At 43.2% G+C, this 22,783-nt stretch overlaps 1 protein-coding gene across 1 annotated transcript in view; it reads left to right on the plus strand.

Annotated features, from left to right (window-relative positions):
- Positions 1-3,887, plus strand: part of WAC (WW domain containing adaptor with coiled-coil) — a 55,952-nt gene extending 52,065 nt beyond the window's left edge. Inside the window, exons 13-14 of the mRNA XM_064636392.1 lie at positions 883-1,010; positions 2,848-3,887. Of these exons, the coding sequence (XP_064492462.1) occupies positions 883-1,010; positions 2,848-2,917 (198 nt within the window). The 3' untranslated portion in view covers positions 2,918-3,887. The remainder of the gene's footprint in view (positions 1-882; positions 1,011-2,847) is intronic.
- The last annotated feature ends 18,896 nt before the right edge of the window (positions 3,888-22,783 follow it).

Here is a 22,783-nt window from a genome sequence, read left to right on the forward strand (position 1 = left end):
GAAATAGCTAAAACATTGGTGTGTTGCCAACACTGGTTTGGTCGCAAATCCAAAACATGGCACCACATGGACTGCTATGAAGAAGATTAACTCCGTCCCAGCCAGACCCAGTACAGCAGAGAATAACATTGCTAAACAGTAATGCTGCAGGGAAGGCTGTATTTGAAATAATTTTTGCCATGTGCCACTTGCAAGAAGTTCCCTTTCCTTATTGCAGTGTACTGCACAGGACCTCAGAGTAATTATACTGGTCTCCTTGGTGCTGTTGAGGAGTTCTCTGGAGTCATATCCAGTTCAGTGACAAGACTGCACAAATTGGGAATTGGTAATAGGTCATGCCCTCTAAATTTATACTTCTACCTGTCTCCAGTTGACTAAGTGGGGATATTGGAATAATCGAGTTTGTCTGGAAGAGAACACCTGAAGAGGGTTGCAGGGGTTTTTTTTTCATGTATAAGGTAGCTGGAAAGTAGATGACATTCAGTTACTTTTGTCACTTTGGGTTAACTTAAATGGGAGATTTAAGTTTGCCATTGAAATAATGGATGGAGAGTTTGAATTGCTTGAACAAATTGCTTTGGAAACGGAGAGTCCTGTCACATACTGTCTTTCAAGATGGTCAGGTAAACATTTGGTAGGACCAAGAAAATCTAAACTATCCCTGCCTTAGCATAGGCCTGGGTTAGTTTCTTGGCATCTAGGGTTGTTAATTTATGATTCTAAATGGGCTTTTATAGAGAATTTAATGTACTGATTCAGTACTCTCTTGAAATTAGAGTGCTTTGCTGTTCCAAGGCACACTCATCCAGCAATCCTCTGGCTACAGCCAGTTGTTTCCAATGCATGATTCAAAATCCTAACCTTTATGTGTAACCATTGCAGGCATCAAGATTACGTGAGGAAGCCCATAACATGGGAAGTGTCCATATGTCAGAAATTTGTACTGAATTAAAGAATTTAAGGTCTTTAGTTCGAGTATGTGAAATTCAAGCAACTTTGCGTGAGCAAAGGTAAGTGTGTGCTCTGTATTTATCTTTAGTTTTCAGGATGGTATTAGAACTTGCATTCTGGCATTGTTTCTCATGAGTTCTGTTTGCTGGTGACTTTGTAAATATGCTGGTACTTGCCACATTTGCAAGCTGTCTACAGTGTACATTCTACCTGTTCTCCACACAGACACCTCTTAGCCTCTAGTGGATAGAACCAGATATGCAACTTCTGTGTCTGTTTCCACCTGCAGAGAAAAATATCTTTGCAGATACTGTAGTGCATTACAAAAAACTGGCTAACTCAGTATTTCAGCATGCTTCTGGAATATCTGCCCGTGCACGATGCACAGACCACATCGGTGCACATCTGCACAGTTTATGCTGGTGTGAAACACTGAAGGTTATATGAGACATCTAATAGGTCTAAAGCTGGAGCAAGTTTGAACAGGTGTAGTTTACATCACAAGCTAAGGGAAAGCTAATGCTTGCTTATAGCAAAGTAGACTTTGTTTGCTTCTTAAGTCAGTAATAGCAGGTGTCTTGTGTATCACTGAAGCGATACACAACCACGCTGTAAAGACTGTTGTGCAAGACTGAAAACTTTAGTTTTACAGTACATGCTCAAACTTTTCACCAGTAGTCATGATCCTGAATCTGCTGTCGTACTCAGTTTCCTTTCTGAGTGATGTCATCCCAGCTATTAGGTCACACTGCAGTTTGAACACAGTGATTCTGATTTAGTATTTGAAACTGCCTTAATAGCATTGCATGATGTCTAAATAGCTACCTTTATCCTAGAAGCTCTTACATTTTGGCAGTTAGTAAAGCAATCCTTTAGTCAGAAGCAGGCTATAATATATTTGTAAATCTTTCCTGATAAAGAATTGAAAACATCCATTCTTTGTGAAGTTTTATTTCATAACTTCACTACATAAATTACAATTTTTATAGTATATTTAATGAACTGCTTGGTTTCTTACAGGGTTTATTTCTTAAGGTGTCACTTCCATTTCTGAGTGAGCATTTGATCTGAAATAACATGTCAAATGTCATTGTTCAGCTCAGTGAATAGCATCTTGTTTCTTGTACACTGTGTATCCTTAATGAATAAGGATTATTATGACTTTGAATCTATGGTAACATGTATCTTTTATTTTTGCTGCAATCCCAAAGATGTGGAATACGTGGCATAAGTAACAAGTTGATGGGGGAAGGCTTTCGCAAAGGATGGGATTATTAAAGGCAATACATTTGAATGATGATATTATTTCTGTACTTTTGCACAGAATAGAACTATTTAATTTCTCCTGAGAAGGAATTTCATCTCTAGGCAAAGCAAATACGTTGTTTTAACCATAACTGACAGCATGTGAAAAGGCTCTTTTTAGTTGATTGCTATATTTTTCATGCCCATACCTTTTAAGTTAAATGGCCTTTTTCAGTGTGTCTATTGTAATAATTTTTCACCTACTTTTTGGTAGAAAATTCATCTTTACTGAACTGGGTACATATTTGGAAAGTGTTCTACAAAAGTCTCTTGAATTGGATGCTTTTTCCTAATTGATTAAAGTTGCTTTGGACTTTATAGAATATTTATATGCAACCTAAAAAGCATAATGAAATAGAGCAACCTAATTTTTGGAACTAAGGTTTTAAACACACCAGGTCTCTGTGCATCTGCATACAATGTTTGGAAGTTATTGAAGAGGTTGGGAATTAACTTAATATCTGAATTTTATTAGTGGAGCTAAAGAACTTGGTATCTTTCACTGAGACTGTAGAAGTACTTGTGTAGATGTTATTTAATATATCTGTATAATGGAAATGTTTATACTAATTTATTTCTTTTCTCTTACAGGATACTATTTTTGAGGCAACAAATTAAAGAACTTGAAAAGCTAAAGAATCAGAATTCCTTCATGGTGTGAAAAGTTGTAAACAATTGCACATGGTTTTGAGTACAGGAACTATTAAACTGATGCCCAGTCTTAACACTTTTGAGCTGCATTTGAGTAGACTTTGGACCGTTGAGCTGGGCAGAAAAAAAAAGTTGACATGGGGAAGGGGACAGGAGGGAGTCAAATTCAGGGGAAAGATACAAGAATGATTTGTAAAACCCTTGAAATGTAGATTTCTTGTAGATGTATTCTTCACGTTGTAAATATATTTTGTAGAGTGAAGCCATGGGAAGCCATGTGTATCAGAGCTTAGACATCCAAAACTAATCAATGCTGAGGTGGCTAAATACCTAGCCTCTTACATGTAAACCTGTCTGCAAAATTAGCTTTCTTTTTTTTTTTTTTCTTTTTTTTTCTTTTTTTTTTTTTTTTTTAGTTAATTTATCGTTCAAAGATCTTTCATTTCCTAAAATTCAATGCAAGCGCCAGGCGATCTGTGTCTAAGGCTGCAACAGTTTGGGCAATGTACAAATTACCACGAAACAACTGTTTCCACACTTGCACCGAGTCAAGAGCAGTGCTTCTCCATTTCTGTTTTACAGAGAAATGTTTTTCATCTTCTGTGTTCCATTTCCCCATGAAATCCTAAATCTGATTTTACCAGCTTTTTAATGCTTCTAATTTTCTCTTTTCTTAAGGCACTGTTGCTATGGCACTTTTTCTATAATCTTTTCATTCCTGTGTACAGTAGCTTAAAATTGCAGTGATTGAGCATAACCCACTTGTTTGTATAAATTATTGAAACGTATTTCCATTTGCACCCTGTAAGAATGGACTTATAGTACTGCTGGGCATGTGTGCTGAAAGTACATTACTTGCTCAAATATAAGGAAATAGCCCAATGAACATGTTAACATGGTTGTGGGAGGGGAAAGAGGAAAAAAAAAGCTAGTCAGATGTGAATTGTATCTGTTGTAATAAACATGTTAAAGCAAAGAAACACTGGTTTTCATTTCCTTTGGTCAACACATTAAAATTTGGTCTGTTTGGGGACTCTTTATTAGAACTGTTCTTGTTGAACATTTTTGTACTTAAATAATTCCTCAAGGGAGGTTTTGTTTAAAACTTGTAAACAGGAAAATGTGTATAAAATATTTAATGAAATATAAAATTCAACAAGAATGATTTAAGACACCTCCCCGAAAGTTGTCATATGTTAACTCCTGGTTTACCTGTCTTGATATTATGACATTTCATTTCGAAGGATGTTTGTGTTGTAGCTAACTGTTTAAGTCTGGTGCTGACTGCTGTTCTTAACCATCACAAAACGCTGAATTTGTGTAATTGGAGCAACCCACTGTTTGAAAATGGTGGCAAAGCTCAGCTTTGTATATTGTTTCCTAAAGTATATTAAAAATAAAAAAGAAACTATTGCTACTACAAAATAAATGTGACTTTTTCTTTGCTTAAAAACAACAGGAGTGATGGCAGTACTAGTTTAATATTTGCAGAGGTGTATATGTCACAGCAGTCTGTTAAGTAGGAAAGATTGTAGAGGATATACTGAAAAAAAAAATGCTAAAGGTGTTGGCATGTGATGCTGTGTTTTGTTCCTACAAATACTTTCAGCACCAGAAATGTCACTTGATTTTTGTGTTGAGTGAGCTTGGATTTATTTTTAAAAATGAGGTTTTCATCAGTGGAAGCTGAATGCTCTGACCTAACAAGACATTTCAAATGGAACAAGTTGAAATACCTAACTAAAAACAACAGTGGGAAATCAGGATAGATGAACTTGTAATTGTTCTTCACTTTTTAACCCAGTATGTGCTGTTGTGTTTCATATCACGCAAATGTTTGATTTTTCTCAGAAAATGGGAGTAATCTTGAACATACATTGTATCTGCATTTTTAGAGACCCAGAGCTGAGTGACAGAAGGCTCCCTGAGACTCGTATTTGCCTTACATCCTATGTCATGTGGTGCTCATTATCTTGAGGTCACCCAAGTGCAGGGAAATAGCCTGTGCAATGCGTGGATGTACAAGGGATCTCTCCCCAGTGGGTGTCCTTAGTTCAGGTATTTTGCTGCTTAGTTTCTTGCTGAGACAAAGGTTGCTTCCATCTTAATAGATATGCTGCATCTATTTAATATACTTAAATATATTTAATTTATGTGAGCTAAAAAGCTTTTTGTTTCCTTTTGATTCTTATATTGCCCTCTATAACATCCTGTATCAATGAGCTTCACAAGTTAATTTTACTTGTGGTTTCTGTAGTGACAAGCAGAAGCTGACACTCTGTAGACTGCTTGGTGGGGGAAAAAGCACCAATTTTTCTCCTTCCTATCTTATATCTGAAGCCGGACAACAAAGGAATAAGCAGGTACACTGAGACCTGTTACTAGATTACCAGCTTGTCATTAATTATCCATACTGAAACTGATACTGTCCTTCACATTGTTTAATGGAAGGGGCTTTATTGAATTGCTTTACACCTGTAAGTCAAATCAAGTGAAATTGCCCTGGATCAAACCTTTCCTAGGCAGGTGTTAAGAAGGTGTTTATTGGAGCAGTGGGATGTGTTTTCTATTTTAATTACTTAAATATAGGTGGTTGAGGAAAAGTGATGAGAAATTGATAAAAGAACTGTTGTTGCTTATGTTGCTCATTGTTTTCCTGTTGTGCATTTGCTAAACAACTGTTTAGTGTAATAGAGAAATGGTCTTTAGAATTACTGAAGAGATTGTCTGAGCCTGTACAATCATACTGCAAGCAGTGCCATTGGGGGCAATATTTTATCACATGTGGTGGTATGGTCAAGGACTACAGCAGGAGAAGCTTAATACAATTATAAAACCTCATGACTGATCCAAGGGACTCCCATTTTGCCCTCGCCTTGATCCAAAGGTGCTGTGGTCAACTGCTCAACCTGGGTCAACTGCAGCCTCCTTTTCAGACTTGTTTTATTAATTACATCTCCTTTGGTAGGAGCATCTTACCTTTTGATAGACGCTGGTGCTGTTTTTACTGTTGCAATTAAAAACACATTCAGAAAAAGTATCCGTTCCTTTTTGGAGCAGCTTCATTGCAGGAGTATCCCCAGAGATACATGAGAATATACTGGGTAGTTGTGCCATGTGTCTTGTCACCTGTTTGTTCCAGTGTCACCTTGCCTGTGATGACAACCTGAGAACTTACCAAGGCAGAGTCCTTTGTTGCTGTGTTTGGCTGCAGTGGCCAATACTGTGTTCTCTGCTGCAGGGAAGGAGTGTTGTGCCCCGAGTGTCACTGTCACGTTGCTTCAGGGGACTTGGGAGTCTGCTGTGTGTAAGGGGCAGCCACTTACTCTAAATTACCACATGACTACTGTGTGTATAGTTAAATATCAAGTCTGTTCTTGGAATTTAGCTGGATATTTTGGTGAATGCGTCATCCTTACTGCTGTTCCTGGAAAAATATTCCATCCTCACCAAAGCAATCTCATTTACAGATGTAAGATGATAGGCAATTCTGGATGTTAATGCATTGGCTTTTGAAAGTTTCCTGCAGAGAAGTGGTCTGAGCCGAAGTGCCATCTCATTGACACTAGCCCATCTTCTGCCCATCATCGCTCATTAATGATATAGAGGTTTCTTCTGTGTTTTTGTTTCCTTACTTGTTTTATATTTTATCTTAAGAAGTAGAGCTTTTGATGTAGGAGGAATTTGTTTCTTTGCCTAGCCTAACTTTCTTTGGCAGTTGTTTTCCTGCAGTCAGTCAAGCAAAAGCTTTCATTTGCAATTGAGATCCATATATGTTGACTTCTGCAAAAAATACTGTTTTCAGCTATGATGAAGTTTTGGATTCCAGTTACACATTGCTCTTTTTAGATATGTTCTTCTATCTTCTATCTCTTCAGTCTCCTACTAGAACAGATGCTTGAAAAGATTCAGTTGTTTGTAGCTCTAGGCATCAGCTTTATTCTTCTAACCTCCCTGGATGCCTGTATTGCTCCTGCTGTAGTAATTTGTCTGGAATTGTTCCTAGATGTTCTTCAGTACAGATTCCTGTATTTCCCAACTATGGCTTTTTGTTTGGAGAACCTGACTGAGGGAAAGGACTGATGTAGACTCTACCACTTAGGGCTCCAGATAGCTGAGAATCTGGAAGTCCCAAAGCACTTTTCCCTAATAAAGACACTAACCCACTTGGTCCAGGACTTTCTAGAGAATGAATTGTCTCCCACAGGAACTAGGAACATCCTGGCAAGTCTTGTTGCATCCCAGACAGGTCCTTCTGGAGCTCCTGGGTTGTGTGCAGCTGTACTAGATGGATGCATATACCAGACTTTGCACAGCAGGTTTGCAAACATGGCCTGAACAACCTTATCTTTCCAGCAGTTACTCAGTATGTGTGACAGTATTTTGTTACCACCTGTTAGTCACAGGTGCCAGAGAACATTTGCCAAGGGATGCCATCTATACCTGCATGCAGCACCACGCTCAAAGATCAGTCTCTGTGCTCCAGTTTGAAATCTCAGAATTTGGGCTGTTATATGGCAAAGCTCAGAATGATCTGTTAGGCTCATCTTTCCTTTCACTGTGTGCTACAAGAAAATTAATCATGGATAGTACTGTCACAGTCATCTGCACCAACAGCTAGGATGGTGCAAGTCACTTAAATTGATTCTCTCCCGAGTTTCTAAAGTTGGCACATGGAGGTCAGTTAGCATGTTGGCTCAGAGTTCTGAACACCCTGGACAGCTTCCTTCTGCCTGGCCAGGCAGATTTGCTAACAAGCCCTTACATACTTCTATGGGCAAAAATCTGTGATTGGGTCTTTTTCCAGTGTAATTGGAGTGCTGTCAGAGTTTGACTGGGGTTCCTGTTCTTCTGCTGGATGCATCCTCATTAGCAGCAGAAAGCTTGTCCTGGAAAAGTTATTTGGTAAAGTGATCAAAGCCCATGGCAGATGGTGCTACAGAAGGTGAATGTGTTGTCAGCAGGTCTGGACTACGTGATGGTGCCAAGGAGCTCTGATGTCCGTCAGTTCCACCCAAGTTCCTTTAGCTGCTGCTCTGCATCCTGGGAGTAAAGGCTTTTTCCTCCACATTTTGAAAGGTATATTAAACTCCTTGTTGGGGATTCAATTTCACAGTAAGTCTTCTATCTTTTTTTAAAGGGAAAAGCTATTAAACCACTGGCAGCACATCCCTGTCTTCACTTGCTTAATAAAAACTGCCTTTCTGCTTGCAATAACATTGCCAGTAGAACATAGATAACTGAACCTCTTGATACCGCTTTGTTTTCAGGATAAAAATTCTCAGAGTTCACTTTGACCTAAGGTGGTATCTGAATTTCACTTAATTTAAAAAAGAGACTTTGTTGTATATTTTATTCTCATATTCCCTGACCCCTCTTCACCTGAACAATTAGGGACAGAGGTGTGGATGTGCACAGAATGTGATATATGTAAAACACAGTGATCAGATAAGATCTTTAAGGACTCTCTTTTGCTTCACAGGTGGTTTAATCAAAAGAATTACTCGGTGAGGGTGAGGCTTCGCACACTGGGAGAGCTTATCTGTCACCCAACTCCCTGCAAAAAGAACAGATTCTTCCTTACTGTTTCCCTGCTCCCGATGAGGTACTCCTGCTGAGTCCTTTTTGCCAGCCCTGAAGCAGTTCAGGGAGCAAAGCCTCAGCAGAAACCTGCCTGGTAAATGTGTCACTGACTTCAGAGGCTGAAGGAGGTCACACCAAGGGGCCAAGCACAGGCAGGGCTGGCACTTTTTGGCATTGAAGGGCAGGTCACAGTAACTCTTGGGTCAGCAGTAAGCTCAGATGGTAAAGACTGCCTGCTCTTAAAACTCTCGATACACGTGCAGAGAGAAGGGCTTGGGGGATGGAAACGGCTCCACGTTAGGCATGTTTTTCTGAGGTTTGGATGCACGTAGGCTTTCATCTGAAAATTTCATCTCTGTGAATTTGTACCAGCTGTACATCTGAACAAAATCCTAACAACCAAGCTGCCCTATTAACTGCTGCATGAGTTTCAGGTAACCTTTACTGCATAAGTAAAGGTCTAACTGTCAAGCATGTTCTTAATATTTTTTAAACAAAGCACCCATGTCAAAGTAAACAATGCATTTTTAATAGGTTTGGTATATGAAGGGAGAAGTGTCTCCAAGGAAATGCTATTCCTCTTCAACTACTACTCCCTGCTGAACAAGCAGTGAGCTGCTATTCTTGCCCTGGATGGTTTCTTCAGATACCAAACCTCTCTCAAGAATGAGGGAAAATCAGCTTGGCTGTCCTCATCTGCCATCTGACAGGTTTGGAGCATTTCCTGAGCTCCTTGGTTGTTCTGTGAGGATTTTGCAGGCTCCCCTGCAGGAGCCTTGTGAGCAAGCACATGCCTTTGCTGCGGGTGCTGAGCAGCCTGCCAGGCTGGGGAGCTCTCGTGGCTCAGGGGCCAGCTCAGGTGCTTGGCAGACCTCTGCCCTTGAGCCAGTACATGGAGAGACACAGGCTCTTTCTCCGTGTGTGTTTTCTCTCACGCTCCAGACAATCTGCCTCACTTCTGTGGCAGCTGAAACTGTTTGGTGCCTGCTTGGGCAGGGGGAACGTGGTATCTGAGCTGGTCCAGACTAGTGCATGGCCTCTGCTTCAGGTGGCACTTCTTTACTCAACTGGAGGTTTTAGTGCTATAGTAGCTGAGGAAACTCCATGGTGCAGGAATCTCTGGCGCACACAAAGGATCTGGCTCTGGAGGGTGAGAGCAAGACAAAACAAGGATTCAGAAAAGCATGTCAGTGTGTCAGTGCTCACCTCAACTGCATCGAGCATTGCTATTATGGCCAACTCAGATTTAATTTTGACAGTGCTAGGCCAGATCCCTGTTCCTCTGGAAACTGGGTTCCTTTTGCTTAAAAATCAATGTCACCAATTTTGGGGCTCTGATATCTCACTAGAATAATCTTTGATGTAAGCCCCTAAATCTCTGTATTTTTCTCCTAGCTAACATGCATGGCTTTCTCTTTTAATATATTTGAACTTGTTGAATTCTCTAGTACCCAGTTTCAGTACTGATCATCCTTGATCAATATAAGATTAAGTGGAGTTTATATGTTGGGTGTAGTTTTCTGACTTTGTTTAATCTGAAATGTCAGAAATTGTTCCAAGATACTTGAGATTAGAGGTTTAATTTTGTATAGTTTATTGATCAGAAGGCAACATTCTGGTAGCTGGTTCACGGGAGTTTGCTACGTGCTTTTGCAGTTTCACATGGCTGATCTTTGTGACATTGGTACAGCGTAATGGTGATCTGAGTTCCACAAGAATCTACCTTTTGCAGTGGGGAGTGGGATTGATACATGTCATCCCTGGATAGTACTTAGTGAGAGACTTTGCTTCAGGCATGCTATTGATTGATTATTCAGCATTTTGTAGTCTGAAACCAGGTTTTCCTTATCAAGCATTGACCCAAAAAGCTGCTACTGTTTTTAAATAAGCTATTCATATAGCAAGATTAACCTGCTCACATCCAGTGTGCCCACTGGCATTAGATTTTGGCAGATCTAGTGTGAAAACATTGGGATGTGGAGAGGCTTAAGCCAACTTCAGGCTTGTGCAGCAGTACACAGTTTTAGTTGAGGACCTCCTAAAAGAAACCTTCCATTGACTTCTTACATAGTTGCTTAAAAAAAATAAATCTCACGTCTCTAATGATGTTCTATTCTCTTGTGCTGCCTTGTTCAGCTCCAGAGGGATTTGGATTATTACAAGAGTTTTCACAATGAAAATTTTGTTAAACACGTTTTTCCAGCAAGAATGGTGTGCCAGGCTGATAAGTAGAAATATTAATATAACTTCATATCTTGTACCTCTTCATATTAGATTTTATAAGATTTTCTCTTTAGAACTGGAGTGATTAATTCATTTATACAGAGTTATTCAAGAGAAAGTATTTCTACCTTGGAATCTAGCATAGCTGTGATGCTTTTGATGTGCTTTTCAAATGCTTTTTTTTTTTCCAAGCAAAGCATGCGTAAATGAGAAGTGTCTTCATAAACAGTGTATCCTAAAAACCCCAAATTCAAAAAAAATTGTGAGAATCTATTACTTTGCTTAGGGGAGGAAAAAGTTAATTATTAAATCAGATTTGCCTGTTCATTTTGTTACACACTTGAGTTCTGCACAGACTTGAAGTTTTCAGTGAAGTTGGACTCAATTTCATTAAATACCACATTTTCTGTGTGCTTTTCCATTTTGTGGAATTTTCTGGGATGAGTGACAGGACTTTCAGGAACTATGGGAAATAGTTTTAACTGAATCTGCTTTTCAATATTAATCTAAAACTCAGAGATTAGGAATGCCTTTTAATCCATGCAGAAGTAGGCTGTAGTGGTATTAGAGATTTCCCTGAACTGAGAAACCAGCCTGATAATTTTGTCCATTTTGAACCATCCAGACCATTTTATTTGAAATGTTACTCTTCCTTTTTAATATTTGAGGTTTGTTTTATTTCTCAGCCCCACTTTTATGTCTCTTAAGTTCTTTACTACATCCTGTCATAGTGATCTTAATCTTTGGTCAGGGATTGTGTCCCTTCTTCATGCCTACACTGAAAGTGTCTTGCTGTGATATGCAATTTCTCTTCTTCCAGGTAGGATTTTATCATCCTCTGCAGTCTAATGATCTTGGTGCTGAAGTTTTGACTGTCATGGCCTCATCTTCCTCTGCCTAGTTTTGTTTTCCTGCTGCTCTTAACCTCCTTTGGTCAATGTCTTTCTCCTATTTAAGGGCAATTCCCTTATCCCTCCTCTGGTTAAATCTCCCATGGAGTTCTCAGTGGACAGCATGTATGGAAATGTAGAATCCTAAGGGCTGGAAAAGACCTCTAAGACCATTGAGTCCAACTGTTAACCCAGCACTGCCACGTTCACCAGCAAACCATGTCCCCAAGTGCCCTGTCTACATGTCTTCTGAACACTTCCAGGGTTGGTGATTTCACCACTTTCCTGAGCAGCCTGTTCCAGTGCTTGACCACCCTTTTCATGAAGAAATTTTTCCTAATATCCAAACTAAATGTCCCCTTGTGCCACTTCGCTGGTCACTTGCTACCTGTGAGAAGAGACCAACCTCCACCTTGCTACACCCTCCTGTCAGGCCATTCTAGACAGAGCAATAAGGTCTCCCCCAAGCCTCCTTTTCTCCAGACTAAACACCCCCAGCTCCCTCAGCTGCTCCTCATCAGACTTGTGCTCCAAACCCTTCACCAGCTCTGCTGCCCTTCTCTGGACACGCTCCAGCACCTCAGTGTCTTTCTTGAAGTGAGGGGCCCAGAACTGAACACAGGATTTGAGGTGCGGCCTCAGGACGATCACTGCCCCGGTCCTGCTGGCCCCACTGTTGCTGATACAGGCCAGTGTACCATTGGCATCCAACAGAGGCTGGAGAACCTCCTTAGCCCTCCTTTTATTGCTGATGTATGCTGATGTATGTTGGCCTAGTGTAACAGGCTGCTGACCACTTCCCCTTGGGTTATGAGGGCTTCATTCTGCCCCGCATCCCTGTCTTCCAGTTTAGGGGCTGAGTACGCAGAGAACGGCTCGTCTTCGAAAACCTGCAGCAAAGGCGGCCTTTTCCTCATCCCTTGTCACTGTGTTTACCCCCGCATGCAACAGAGTATGGAGAACCTCCTTAGCCCTCCTTTTGTTGTTGATGTGTGTTGGTTTTCTAGCAGCGTTCCCGTTCCCGCTGCGGCCTCCTCGCTCGGCAGGGGGCGCCGGGCGCCGCTTGGTGGCGCTACCCGCGCGGGTCTGTGTGGGCCCGCCCGCGGCAGCGGCGGCGCCGCTCCCTCAGCGCCTCCATCGCTCCCTCAGCGCCTCCATCGCCCCCTCAGCGCCTCCATCGCTCCCTCAGCGCCTGCATCGCTCCCTCAGCGCCTGCATCGCCCCCTCAGCGCCTCCATCGCTCCCTCAGCGCCTGCATCGCCCCCTCGGCGCCTGCATCGCCCCCTCAGCGCCTGCATCGCTCCCTCAGCGCCTCCATCGCCCCCTCAGCGCCTGCATCGCCCCCTCGGCGCCTCTATCGCTCCCTGGGCGCCTCCATCGCCCCCTCAGCGCCTCCATCGCTCCCTGGGCGCCTCTATAGCCCCCTCAGCGCCTCCGCCGCCCCCTCAGCGCCTCCGCCGCCCCCTCAGCGCCTCCATCGCCCCCTCAGAGCCTCTGTCGCCCCTCCCGCGTCTCCATCGCCCCCTCAGAGCCTCTGTCGCCCCTCCCGCGTCTCCATCGCCTCCCTCTGGCCCAGCGCGGCGAGAGCGGGGCCCGGGGATCCCGCCGGGCTCGGGACAGGCTTCGCTTTCCCGGGCTCTTTGCCCGAAGGAGGCGGCAGCAGCAGCGGGGCGGGTTGTGCTGATTCAGAGCCGAGCCCACCGACCCCCCTGGGCCGGGGACCCCTCGCAGAGCTGGCGGATGGAGGTGACAGGGTGCCAGTCTTGCCTGGCATATCCCGGGTTTGTTTTCTGGGCTCGTGTGCGGTTGGTTTCCCCTTCTCTTCACCGCCTGCACCTTAATCGTATTTCCGCGGTGTTTCCCAGAAGAGAGGCTCGTTTTGAGGCCAATTGTTGAACTTCTGTAGTTCTTCACCAGGCGCAAACCCCACCAGCTCCCTCTGGAAAAGCTCAATCTTCTTTCAGTGCTACAGCTGGTTTCCTGTAACCAAACCCCCAGGGGACCTAGACTTTTTTCTGATTAAAGCTGAACTGAAGACACCAGGCTGGGTGAAAAACTGTGCTACTTGGGCTTCTTACTGTTACCTAAGCTGCCATTGTACCTTTCTACGAAAGATGTTTTGGTGAATGGAATTTATAAAGGGTGCTTCTTTAAAAAAAAAAAAAAAAAGTTTTAAAAAATCAGTACTTTGTCTGTGTGAGGGTTGCGGGTATTTCTGTACCTCAGGATCTCCTCTCTGCACAGGGGCTCACAGCACTTGGAGGGAAGGGCGATGCTCAACCTGCTGCTGATGTTCAGCCTCACCTTTCCTCCTCCTTCATAGTGCTTGTCCAAATCTGCCCCTGAAGACCCTCCCCTCAGCTGCTATAAAGTAATGGCAAGCAAAAGCCTGTTGGGAATAGCAGGGCTTTGGGTACTCCTATGTCATCCTGGAAAAAAAATGCTTGCTCTTAAAGCCTGTGTTTGAACTGGTTTTGCAGGTTAGTGCACTTCTTTGTTTTTTCCCCATTGAGTCCCTCCTTTCTTAGCTGAAATGATCAGAGTTTTAATGTAAAATATGATATAAATATAATAACATAGCATTTGCTAAAACAATAAAAGGATCCAGCCACGAGGCTTTGCTCTCACTACTGTTAATTAACTGGAGGGGGTTATGCCATTTTGCAACAACTGGAGCTTTCACCGGGGCAGCTTTTTGCAGCTCACCAGGGCTGCTCCAGCGGTGTGGCTCAGCCCTCTGTCTGGCCTGTCTGGATGCTCTTTCTTTTAAGAATTTTATATACTTGGGGACAAAACTGGGAAATTACTGTGGAAAACATTGTTTTCATGTTGGTTGTTTTTACTGTAAGTGTTGACACATTCTGTCCCTCCAAATCTCCGTGATTAATTGAGGAGACTTTTGACCCTGGAGATGACAAGTAAACTCACTTGATTTGCCAAACTAGAAATGGAGTGTCTTGTGATGAATTTTTTCTGTCTCCCTTACCCTTGTTCTTCCTCTCTGCATCTGTCTGACTTCCCCACTTTCATATGTGGCAGAGCTGCTTTGGTCCCTTGGCTGGTGACCTTAAATTTCAACTGCAGGAGCACTGTGTTTGGGTTTGCCAGTCTGGAGGTCACCGTGTGATTTTAAAATTTGCTCTTACCTGGAGGTACAGGGTTTGAACTGGCTTCTCTTTTCGCTCCATGGTCTTGAGAGTCTCCAGCATCAAGTCCAGAGAAGGGGAAACATCAGCTTGTTTCACTAAACTACCAAACTGAGATGTTCACTCAGTGTCACCGCTGATGAAAAGCAGATCTGAGCAGCCCCAAAATGGCAAAGTCCTCTGGTACCCACTCCCCTCTGGTCCGACCCCCTTCTGCTCCGTTTGATCTGCTGTAGTGGCAATAAGGCAGAAGACCCTCTCCAGGTACAATGCTTGCCCTTTAGAAACCCGAGGAGGAGGTAAAAGGACAGGAACCCGTCACCCGGGACTGGCCTGCCCTCTTCCCAAAAAATGCAGCTTGACTTCCAGCTGACCTTCAGGCTTTTACAAGCTATAAGAGAGAGAGAGTTACAGAATTGTTAACAGCTATTTTATTGCACTTACAGATTGTGTGAGTTGCGTTTTATTGGACGCAGCGCTTGGCAGGTTCTGAGTTTGGCTGCAAGGGGAAGTTGAAGGGCTGTGGTTACTCTGACATGTTAACCCCCTGCTTCCAGCATCTCCTGCTGTGCTGAGCTAAGCCAAATGCTTGGGCACAGCTGCAACCTGTTTCTTTACAGAGGTACCATGCCAAAAAACAGTGATGTGAAGCTAATGGTTTCTGACCATGAGAGGATATACCATGGGGTTGAAGGTATCTAGAGACAGAGGAATCAAAAAGTTTTTTGACCAAAGTGCCATTTACTAAGGCTATGGCTTATTGCTCAGCTCAGAGGTGAGATGATGCTATTCAGGACCTTTCAGGGTCAGGCTCCAAGGCTACATTCTTCCAAATGTTTTTTGAGTAAGAGCTCTACTCAGAGCAACACCACCTAAGAAAGAAAATCCTTCCTTTTTCTTCTGTAGGTATTATTTTGCAATCTGATTTATTTAATTTTTTAAGTTGATCCTTACAGGGATGATTCACACAATAATGCCTTTCACAGTGGTAAAAGGCCTGTACCAAAGGCATTCTGTGCAGTGAGAACTTGAAGTCTAAGGTGCTTTAGAACCTAGAATTTGAACTTGAAGGCAGAGCATGGCAGTGCTCAGCCTCTGCTGGGATGAGGCCCTGGCTCCTGCTGGCACTTGATGGAGGTGCTTTCACAGTGCAAAGCTGGTGAGTGAGAGGGACTGCAGGCTGAATGACTCACAGAGAGACATTTTCACAAGATGCTTCAATTCATGGAGGAAGCAGCTATGTGGGGATTCCTTGTTTATTGAAGGAAGGTTAATATGTGCTTTTGAAAATGGTTTTGATTAATATCCATACTGGGAATAAAGTGGGACTGTCTCCTTGGACCTTGCTAGTCAGCTTTGTTTTCCCGAATGTATCTTCTCATTGAGCACAGCTTGTTGCTCCATGACACCAGCTCTCCTCTGCATTTCTGCCTACGTGTCCTTTGCCTCTTATAGGGCTGCATAAGTTTGTTTTATTTTGGGTCTTTGCAATTTGGGAGGCAGAAAATTTGGACAAGAGGATGGGAATGTTGTGACTGCCCGTTCTCTTTGCTCTGCTCTCTGCCCTGATTTGGCATCTGTCTGTCCTCACAAAGGAAGAGGCCCTGACAGCTCCCACAAGACGTGGGATTTTGTAGCCTGTTTTGATAGTCCCAGGGTATATTGGAGAGAAAACAAATTCTGTTGACCAGCCTAGCTTGGCAGCATAAACAGAATGTTGCAATGAGATGATTAAGAGAGTAATTGATTGATTTTAGTGTGAGAGCCCAGACTTGGCTCCTGTATGTTAGACTTCCCAAATCTGCTTGGACACAGGCTGGTCTCTCTGCCAAAATAGCTCCTCTGAACCACAAACCCATATCTCACACTAAGAATACGTGTCCCTGGGTGTGACCTGGGTGGAGATCCTGTCCCTTGTTCATTCATGGGTCAAATGTAGCCATGCAGCTGAAAGGGTCACAACGGTCTTCTGTGGGCTTGGGTTGTGCCAACAGTTGGTCAGTTCTCGGGCTGTATGAAAACTTGCCTAGATTTGGGAGAAATTATGGGAATGGCCCTCATAATTTTAGTTGAGAATAGGAAATAGTTGCTTCTGAGTCCCAGAAAGGATGTGGAGCATTTCAGAAAGCAGGAAATGGCCCTCACACTGCACGGCCCACTATGTTATAAAGCAAGATGTATTGACAGCCACTAAAAGTACTGGGAAAGGAAGAAGGAATCTAGGTATCTTAGCTTGATTATCATTCAGTTTGAACTTCTATCTGGAACAACTTAGCATATTAGATGAATTAGCTTGTCTAAAACTCTCTAATCATTTGCATGCATTTAAGTAATTAATTTTGTGATAGATTTCCTAATCTAAGGATGCTGACCCCCTCAGGCCTACATAGCTTTATCCAAGTTGCCCACCAGTGACAACTCCACAAACTCCCTTCACTTTACTATCCCACCCCCATCCCCCAGCAATCCCTGCCTCTGAGAGCTCAGCCAGTCCCGGGTCCTGCAGCTGAGGTACCAAAACTGCAGTTTTGGGTACCCTGGAGAAGTACAGATGCCCACCGCAAATGTTACAAGTAAAAAAAAAAACAAACCCAAAAAACCCAAACCCAAAAGTTATTCTGGAGATGTCAAAAAACGTGGAGGTTTGCAGAAATCTCTTGACTTAAATACGTAGGGATGCTTCTTTCAACATTGAGATGAGACACAAACTTGGGTTATTTATTCCTGTTTCTTTGGCAATGATTTTAAGGCCTCAACTGATAAACAGTTTGGAGATGGCCCTGTTTTGGTAAGCTTGATGCTTAGCCACCTACCCACGTTTGGGCTAGGGAGGTATAACCTTGATCTTAACTCAGTCCTTCTGAGACTGGAGAAACTCGGTGGCCTGTAGTAGGTCAAAACATAAGCTGTCTGAAGAATGGACTATAAAGAAACAGAGGGATATAGTTACCATCTCTCTCATGATGTTCAGCACAGAAAGAACCAACCTCATTCTGTTTTCAGAGATATTGAAAATAAACAATGAGAAAAATAGCTAAAATAACACAGATTCCTTTTGAATATTAGGGGTTTTAATGCCTAACACACATACTAATGGCTAACAAAGATGATGGTGTGCACACTGAATCAAAAACAGGTCTCTCAAATGTTGGGCTTCTCTTACACATATGCAGGTGACTATTTGAAGGAGACACTAGCTCACCAAAGGGAATCTTAGCTCTTATCTGGCAAGGCAATCTTGTAGTGAAAAGAGCTAATCTCTATAGTTGATGCAGCCAGCCCTATTTCTGTTGTTGTAAGACAAGCTGAACTGGCAGCCAGAAGCAATAACCTTGTTCAGAAACAGATGAAAAGGATTTGTTATGGCTCTGGTGCCCTTTCTTCTCAACTGCTTTAAGACTCTTTCCTATTCAGCCTTCCCAGATCATGAGAAAGCTGGTCTGACTGAGATGAATTTATAGGGAATCCCAGCACAGCTGCAAAATCCCTCCAGCCAGAGCCATTTGCTGCTCCTTCCTCAGCTGCATCAGTTTAATAAGAGGTAGCATCTCTGCCCTACTTTTTGCAACCTAATAAGAGAGTGGGAGGCAGTTGAGCTGGGAGAGGGTCTATGATCCCTCAGTCTCCAGCATCTGTGAGTGAATAGGAGCTAACAAGGGCAGGGGGTTTACATGGCCAACAACTGCAATGATAGGACACAGTGCTGCTGGAGCTGAAACCTTCCTTGACCTGCAGCCATGAGGGCCAGGCCCACATGGTCACCACAAACATGACATCCTCCAGTGTGAAGAGTAGTGCTGGGCAGACTTCTGTAGAAGCAGAGTGCAAGAGCTGGGCAAGAAAAGGTCCAATGGAGAAAGGACCATCATCCCACAGGCCCAGATAGGGTGGATGTAGAGGCCTGAAAGCACAACAGCTAGGAAGCTGAAGGTTTGCAGCAACATTGCTAGTGAGAGAGGAAATGCTGCTGTGCAAAGGGAAATCAGTTGCTCTTCACCTGTTCCTTAACAGGAAAGGTTGACTAGAGCATTGCCAAAACACAAAGTGGGAACCGAACATTCTCAGTGCAGAAGGAAACAGCCCACACCTTAACTGCTGTGTGATCTGTGACTGCTGCACCGAAGAAGAAAGGAAAGCTGGGAGCCCCTTCACTGCTCTCACAGGAGCTACTGGCTCTATCAGTGATGATGATGTGGGAAGAAGGAGCACTAAGGCTGTACATGTTTCTGCAGGCTGCCATACTAGGAAAAAAAGGTGGACCAGGTTGCCTTTCAGCAGCCAACAATGTCATCCAAAGCACAGAACACGATGGTCACGGAGGGCTATAATCATCTGCACGTCTGCTGGGAAAGGATGAGTGGGATGCAGAGTGGCAAGAAATGCCAGCACTTGTTGCCATAATGAGTTTCATACATATGTGTGTATATTCCTGCCTACATGAATGAGATGGAAAATGATTTTTTTCACCTTCTTCATATATATAAAAAGTAATAAAAAAAAGTAATTCTAGGTTTGAGTCTAATGAGTAGAACAAAACAGGTTGACTGTGAAGATAACCTGTTCAGGGATACACAGTGAGAGAAGAGCAAACTATAGGCAAATGTCTTGAGTAAAATCAGAATTAGTAGGTAATTTCAGGGAGGAAGCCTAAAGGAAAAAGCAATTAAGCAGAACTGGTAATTCCTTTAAGTAATAATTATAATACTAGTCCCAAGAATGCCAAAAGAAGTGGTTCCGGCATGGACCAAGGAAGGAAAAAGCAGTAAGAGATGATAGTGTCTACAGTGTGGTTTCTTCTTTCACAAGGTAGGAATGTATAGAAGGTTAAAAGTATTTTTTCTGAAAAAACATGGGATGACACTCCTTGGTGAAAAAAACAAATGTACACATTCATTTGGGAGAACCCATGGCAGGAACATGAGTGGGGAGCAGCTGCTGGGGAGGAGCCCTTTGGAAGGTGTTTGTGAGTCCATCTGTGGACAAGCTGGATGTGGTACTGGTGGTGGCTCTGTCAGACACGCCTTGCCTACTGATGCCAGCCTTCCCAAACTCCCTTCCTAGCCAGCAGAGTTAACTCCTACATAGAAATTTGGACTGCCTTAGCTAGAGAACTCTTCAGGAATATCCTCTGGAGTAGCCTCTAAGTTTGCATCAGGGAGATTAGCTTCTTCCTTGCAGAGATCTGTTTGGGATATGTCTCAATGTGTTGCTGTTGCAGGAAAGCAGCAAGTTCAGAGGTATAAACTTTGTTCCAATCTGCAAAATCAGGCAAAGAAGATCTGAGGTGTAGCATGAAGTTTGTATTTGTAGACTGCAGTTTGGAAAGAGTTGGAGGAGAACAAGGGCAATGGTCTCCAAAAACATGACAGAGAGAGTTGAAAAAACAGGGGTAGCTTAGCCTGGGGCAGCCTCAGGGTGAAATGTAATGTGCAAACCTTAAAATATGTAGAGGGCTGTTGCAAGATACGTAAGTTTTTCTGTGTCCTTGACAGATAAGACAAGGAATAAGCAGCTTCAGCTGCACTGAGGAAGACTGGGGTTACTGTTTATAGTAAGTAAACAGCTGAGAAGAGCGGCCCTAGACAGTGTAGTCCCTGCACTGGGTGGGACAAGGAGAATGGCCTTGATGACCTTTTTTTTTCTTGTTTATCAACTATTACTTTTATATTTCTTTGGTTCTGAAGTGATTATGTATGCTGGGATACTTTATTGCTACCTGCAGATCTTTCCTTGTGATTTCTGGATGATTCTAAATGAACTTTCAAGATCTGTAGATCTCAGTGGCTTCAATTTGGGATGGTGAACAAGTCTCACACATTATTTCATGTACTGAAGCAAGAATCTAGCATGATGGTATAGGGCAGCCCTTTGCATAATTGAATTATTTCTGAAGGTGGATTGAGAAATACGGTTAATTTCTGTTCCTTTCTTCTATTCTTAAGGAGTCCAACAAGATTGTCTTTGATGATTTCCACAGGGATATGCCTGGTATTTCCTAAAGATTTCCTGTGAGGGCACTGTTCAAGGGAAAGCCAGGAGAAGAGAAGGTCTTTTGTATGGAGGTCCACTGGACTCCTTCAGTGTAACACTGTCCACAGTATACTGCCTCCTGCTGAGGGAAAACAATCTGTTGAAGTGAGTATGATTTTTCCAATGGGGATACTTTAACAAGTGTCACTACTGGGTGTGCAAATGCACTGACTCATTCTGGCTGTAGGTGCTGCGCAGCTTTTGCTGACAACTTGCTGTGCTTCCCATGTCCACTATGTTCAGACCCAGTTTGTAACCATCACTCTGTGGTAACACATAAGAGTGTTTCTGTGGAAAACGGGAGCTTAGAACCATTAAATTCCCCTGAAGAATCCCACTCTTAATCCTTAAGGTTGGAAGAAATTAGAAGCTCGTGAATGAGTTATTGTGCTTTGTGAATCAGCTGCAGGATTGTTCTTGGTAATGGTCCAGTGAAGTTTAATATTGTGATAAGAGCCATGGGGGCTGGTGACAGAATTACGTGTTTCCCAATTTATAGAGAATAAATTAACATTTATTTCTCTTCCTTGAGGGTTGGCATGTGCATTTCTATTCAGGATCATCACCTGCACCACAGTTGAGAAGGTGCAGGTCTTTTAATCAAATGTCACAAAAATTAATCATTTTGGCTGGCTGTTTTTTAAACTAGGCTTTGGAGATCTTCTAGAAAAAACATGCTTTGTAAGCTGAAGGTATCTCCTGACACATTATCTGCTAGTCCCTGCTGGTTGTTGGTGGTAAGTCATTGCATACCACCACATTCTTAAGCAATCTGTGCTGAGGGAGTCTGAGGCAGCTGTGTAGTTTTAAGGATTAAGGTAGGACCCTAGAACAGTTTCCATTTCCAGATTTCTGACAAGCCCTTCTTTCAACACAAATGAAGTAAATCTCTGACACAAATGTAATGGGGAGGACTGTTCCAGATGTGCCAGCTAAGAGGGAAGGAGCATGCCTTCTGAAAAAGCCATGTCATTTGTGCTTTCCTAATTACATCATTGAAATCAGAAAGGAAAAAGTCAGCCACAGTGAGATACTCCTCACCCAAGTGTTCCTGTAGGACACTCAGGGATGGAGTAGGCCATGGGGAGACTTGTTTTCTGGGCAGAGTGAAAAATCCTGAGCTTAGCATGCTGGAAATAATGATGTGCCTCTGGACCAAGGTACCAGGTTCTAGGAATGAAAGTATGAGCACTGTTGTAGATTTGCCAAGAAGGATGCAGGGGGGCCCTTTCAGCAGAGGGAGGAATCCTGACAACACTGTCCCACACAGGGGGTGTCCCTGAAGGCTTCTGCCCTCCTGCCAAACATTTGCTCCTCAGACTTCAGGTGTACCTCAGCCTCTTTGTGCCCCCCCTGTACTTACCCTTGTCCCCACTTCTTCCAAGCACTGCCTCAGTGCCAGCTGGACTCCTGAGCTTGTCAAGTTGCAAACTAGTTGAGAGGACAGTGAAGACAGTTTTTCACACATGGGTGTTTGGTGGTGCCAGTGCCTGTCAGTCAGCATGTCCTTAGCCTTCATTACCACATCTCTTTTTCCTGGCACATCACACCTTGTTCCCTCAGCATGGTGCCGGGGCCAGCTTTTCTCACTGTGGGATTTGTGCTCAGATCCACTCGCTGCTTTTCACTCTCGTGGCTCACTTCTCATCCTTCTTCCCTGCTAGCTTTTTGGACTCCTCTCCATTTTGGCCTGTTTTCACTCCACATTGTTCAACAGTTTAGTACTTCCTGCTGTTGCGCTTTCTAGCGTCATGTGTAAATACAGGGAAAACTAGTGTGAGTGAAGGGATAAAGGCAAGTTCAGGTTTCTGGGGAGAGGCCTGAAGAGCATGATCTTGAGCAACTTTGGTGCTGACCATATGTGAAGAGCAGCGATGTACATGGGTGTCCAACAGCCCAAGGAGGCAGGTGGGGAGTTATCCTCGGCTCCTTGCCATTTGCCACTGCTGCGATATTTTCATCACTTTCCCCAGCCCCTCTGCTGAGGGTGGGACACAAGGCTGG

The sequence above is a fragment of the Pseudopipra pipra genome, chromosome 1 (genome assembly GCF_036250125.1).
Source record: "Pseudopipra pipra isolate bDixPip1 chromosome 1, bDixPip1.hap1, whole genome shotgun sequence".
Classification (NCBI taxonomy): domain Eukaryota; kingdom Metazoa; phylum Chordata; class Aves; order Passeriformes; family Pipridae; genus Pseudopipra; species Pseudopipra pipra.